Below are 746 nucleotides of genomic sequence, written 5' to 3' on the forward strand. Positions count from 1 at the left end.
TATATATATATATATATATATATATATATATATACATACATATATATATATATATATATCTATGATCCCGTCAATGGCATTTTCGGCAAAATTTTAAAAATAGAATTATGTACAAAGTGTGTATTTAAAATAGATTAGTTTTAAAATTAAGATGTAGAGGAGATAAAATCTCGCAACTCTAGTGGCGATTTTTCGGAAAAAAATTGCGTACATAAGACGTACGCAGAGCTGCATACGTCTGTAACCTGCAAACAGGTTACAGGGATGATTTTAGGAGGTTATAACAGCGTTATTCCCCCTGTAACCTCCCTGTAACCTACCTGTACCTTCGAGTCAGTTTCGCGCTTCTGTTTTCATATATAGGATTTTAATAAGGTTTAAAATAAAGATGAATATATTTAGAAAAGATGAAAATAGTATTTTGAAATTTATGAAATGAAATTTGTAAGGAAAATCTGCTCAAAAAAATTAAAGTTAATAGAAGCATTAAATAGGTTATAGATTTATCTAAAAAAGCAAAGTTGAACATGTTTTGAAAAAAATGCATATGACTAAATAGTTATATGAAAAATATATTGAGATTTTGAATGTTATTAGAAGTATTGAAATACTTTTATTACCAAAACTTTTATAGAAAAGTCAAAGTAGAAATAAAAAAAATTATTGAAAATGGAAATTTTGGTATTGCTCTTTGGAATGAAAGAAGATTTGCTTAACTTCTTTTTTAAAGCAACTAAACTTGTAAC

The 746-nt window shown here is 26.1% G+C and overlaps 1 protein-coding gene across 1 annotated transcript in view; it reads left to right on the forward strand.

The window, feature by feature from the left end:
- The window catches only part of LOC110038226, a 770-nt gene extending 502 nt beyond the window's left edge, over positions 1–268 (forward strand). Inside the window, exon 2 of the mRNA XM_020742996.1 lies at positions 256–268. Coding sequence (XP_020598655.1) covers positions 256–268 — 13 coding nt within the window. The remainder of the gene's footprint in view (positions 1–255) is intronic.
- Positions 269–746: the final 478 nt, after the last annotated feature.

The sequence above is a fragment of the Phalaenopsis equestris genome, unplaced genomic scaffold (genome assembly GCF_001263595.1).
Source record: "Phalaenopsis equestris unplaced genomic scaffold, ASM126359v1 Scaffold232250, whole genome shotgun sequence".
Taxonomy (NCBI): Eukaryota; Viridiplantae; Streptophyta; class Magnoliopsida; order Asparagales; family Orchidaceae; genus Phalaenopsis; species Phalaenopsis equestris.